The 3,732-nt window shown below is 52.4% G+C and overlaps 1 protein-coding gene across 1 annotated transcript; it reads left to right on the top strand.

The window, feature by feature from the left end:
* Window positions 1-803: 803 nt before the first annotated feature.
* Window positions 804-2,813, top strand: LOC125511574 (expansin-B7-like). Its single transcript, XM_048676984.1, has 3 exons — window positions 804-1,370; window positions 1,459-1,649; window positions 2,174-2,813. The coding sequence occupies exons 1-3, from the start codon at window positions 894-896 to the stop codon at window positions 2,529-2,531; spliced, it is 1,026 nt and encodes a 341-aa protein (XP_048532941.1). The 5' UTR covers window positions 804-893; the 3' UTR covers window positions 2,532-2,813.
* Window positions 2,814-3,732: the final 919 nt, after the last annotated feature.

The following is a 3,732-nucleotide window of genomic DNA, read 5'->3' as shown; positions in this document are numbered from 1 at the left end:
TTGCATGTCTTTGTATTAATTTAAAATTTTAGTATAAAATATCCGGATATAACAAATAAAATTTTAGACGTGCCCAGTCACTACCCACAGACACACGTGGGCGTGTAGATGTTTGAGGGGCCATATTTAACACATCCGACCGTAGATACTCTAACTAAGTAGCGGAATATGCACATGCAAGAAATAAGCAGTGACCAAGCTGGATACGAGACCGACACAGCGTACGGTGTGTCTGTCTGCATGGATTGAATGCTACGGCCGGTTGTTGGTGTGACAGCGTCCCCATCATATAATACGTGACTGACACGTACATACGTCTACATGAATATACACGCGCGTGATAGTCTCTTTTGCATGGTAAAACATGTCTCATCCATATCTAAAGATCAAAATACAAGTTAAGTAAGGATCAACATGACAAAATTAAAAAGATAGCAAAACATTTCTATGTTTGATGCCAACACTCGTCATCTTCCTTCGGCATTGCTACAACAGCCATTGAAGAAAAGAACGACGATCATCTCCTCGCCGGAGCGCGCGTGTGGTACCAACCATAGTTATTTAGTTATAGTGTAGCGTACGTTTTGCAATACTACACTGTATGAGAGGAGGCATAGTGAGGAGCGCTCGTGACCCCCCGGGCCGGGCCGGTGCCGCGAGTCCCTCCACCCGCATGTGAACCCAATCGGCCGGCAGTCACGCTCATGCTCATGCATCCACCACCACCACCATCTGCATGCAATTCCGCAGCCAATCCACCCATAACCCATCCATCTCCGCGGGCGCGCTTCACTTGCCGCCCCACCCGGCTATAAATACGGCCCGTGCCCAGCGCCGACCGGCAGAACAGAGCATCCAATTCAATCATCTCCTACTGGAGTAACTTGCTAGCGATGGTCTCCTCCTCCTCCTCTGTCGCCGTCGCGGCGGCCCTGCTGCTCTGCATCCTCGCCGCGCACGGCCACGGCTGCTGCGCCAAGCGCAGCAGCAACAGCGGCGGTAAGAAGTCCCACTCCCACCACGCGCCCCCGCACGCCCACGGGGCGCCGCCTCCTTCTTCCCCGCCGGCCATCGGTCCACCGTCCTACGGCTACGGATCCCCTCCTCCCCCGGCTGCCATCCCGCCTCCTCCTGCGGCCACCCCGTCCCCTCCCGCGGCCAATTCCAGCTCCAACAGCACCAATGTCGACGCCGGCGGCTGGCTCGACGCCAGGGCCACCTGGTACGGCGCGCCCAAGGGCGCCGGGCCCGACGACAACGGCGGCGCCTGCGGGTTCAAGAACGTCAACCTGCCGCCCTTCTCCGCCATGACCTCCTGCGGCAACGAGCCGCTCTTCAAGGACGGCAAGGGATGCGGCTCATGCTACCTGGTTGGAACGAAATTCTCTCTTTGGAATTACATCCATTTACTACTAGCCACACGTTACTAATTAGTAATACATTTCAATTGTACTGCAGATACGGTGCGTGTCGGCGGGCCACCCGGCGTGCTCGGGCGTGCCTGAGACGGTGATCATCACGGACATGAACTACTACCCGGTGTCCCGCTTCCACTTCGACCTCAGCGGCACCGCCTTCGGCGCCATGGCCAAGGACGGCCGCAACGACGAGCTCCGCCACGCCGGCATCATCGACATGCAGTTCAGGAGGTACATTGCGAGTCGCCATCATCTTATCTTATCTCGACGGCTTAACCTCCACTACCGACCATCCACGACCGGTGCCGCTCGTGTCCACCGTCCGTTGCTTTCCTTTCCTTTCCCAACCGCCGGCCCGGCCGCTTCTGTACAAAAGCAAACGGAAGGTGGTAGCTAGCTAGATGGGGCAAGGTAACCGCCAACACGCCCATTTTTTGCCTTGTCGTCACCGCCAACTTTTTAACAACGACGACAAGGATATGCATGCATGGGACCCGGAAAGATTCTAACCAGCACGACGTGTCATTGTCCTCCTCGAATGATAGGAAACAACAAGCCGTGGCATCAGCGTCGGCATTTATGCGGGGTAGCTTTTGGTGTTCTTGGTCGCTAGCTAGTATCACGGTACATCGATCTCGTGACACTAAATAACATAGCACTGCATCGCCACACATAGGAGATCGCATGAATCGAGCTAGATTGTGTTTGTGAATGACACCCACTGACACGGTCGAGCGACATTGCTGTATGTGCAGGGTGCCGTGCCAGTACCCAGGGCTGACGGTGACGTTCCACGTACAGCACGGGTCGAACCCGTACTACCTGGCGATCCTGGTGGAGTACGAGAACGGAGACGGCGACGTGGACCAGGTGGACATCATGCAGTCGCGGCCGGACGTCGCCGGAGAAGGCGGGATGGCGCCGACGGGGGAGTGGGTGCCGATGACCGAGTCGTGGGGGTCCATCTGGCGGATGGACACGCGGCGCCCCATGCAGGGCCCCTTCTCGCTGCGCATCACCAACGAGTCCGGCAAGACGCTCGTCGCCGACCAGGTCATCCCCGCCGACTGGGAGCCCAACGAGATCTACAGCTCCATCATCCAGTTCGACTAGCCCATCAAATATTGATCCACAATATATATATACATTGAAAAATATATATATATGCGATGCTGCATCGTACGTGCATCCGTGGCGTCGTGGGTGCGCACTACATATATTATATATATATGTAGCTAATGGATGGCCGCTCGATCTGCGAGTCGGTTGATTTTAATTAGTAGTGCCTTATGTAACAGGGTGAGACGTCGCCTGTGACGTCCGGTGCCTAGTGTCGTTGTCCATCGTGTACCTCAGTCTGTGCTTAGCCTTATAGTACATGCATGTATCACTTAATGTTGGCACCTACTCCAATTGTCCATCCACCGGCACCGCTCTATATATCTGTGGCAATATTTAGCTTTTCTACATTGATCTCCTGTGCATCTGTCATCCTTGTTCCTACACGTACGGCCTGTGATCAAATCCAAAAAGACTCTTCCCTTCATTCTCTTGGATAAACTACATATAGAGAGCGGGTAGATTGATGCCTTTGATGTCCCTTTCAGTAAAGAACTGATGCTGTCTATACATGGCTTGCTGGTAAATCAATACGTCAATAAATTACTTGAACTTTGGATGTCCTTCCTGGCTGGGACCGGGAGATGGAGACTGAGCTCGCTCGAGATGCATGCAAGCTAAGCTGCGAGCTGGCCATGCTTGATTGATTGTTTCACGGTTCAGATGGAACAAAAGGATTGCGGCCGCCCGTGCCTGCTAGCTGCTGCGCTTTGGTCTTTAGCGTTGGTGTGCTCCGTTGGATGGAGGCATCTTGGTTTTGCCTCTTTGCGACGCCAATACATGCCATATCTTCACGGGCGTTTGGCCTTTTTATACTACCTCCCAACACTCAACTGTCTCAACCATTCTACAGTACCACTACGTGGAAGCTAATCAACCCTGTCATCCCTTTGCTTGTGTTTCTAGAAAACCGGCTTCTCTGCCCTGCTTTTTAGACAGTTCCTTTTTAACAGTATCATTTTAGAAGAAGAAAAAACCATTACTCGATGCAAGAATTTATGTTGGGTAACCAGCTTACAAATAATTGACCACCACCAATGCCACCAAAATGGAAAGTTCACATCCTTCTTATTACAACTACATAGGTTTCCGTGAGTTATATTGGGGGCACAAATATTCTTGTAGGTTGGTGCATAAAAATTCTAGTGGTTTTTTTGTGAGAGCACTGGGATTTACCTAACGTTTTATTATTAAT

The sequence above is a fragment of the Triticum urartu genome, chromosome 5 (genome assembly GCF_003073215.2).
Source record: "Triticum urartu cultivar G1812 chromosome 5, Tu2.1, whole genome shotgun sequence".
Classification (NCBI taxonomy): Eukaryota; Viridiplantae; Streptophyta; class Magnoliopsida; order Poales; family Poaceae; genus Triticum; species Triticum urartu.
Note: the sequence above shows the minus strand (reverse complement) of the source record. Positions and strands in the feature narration are given on the sequence as shown.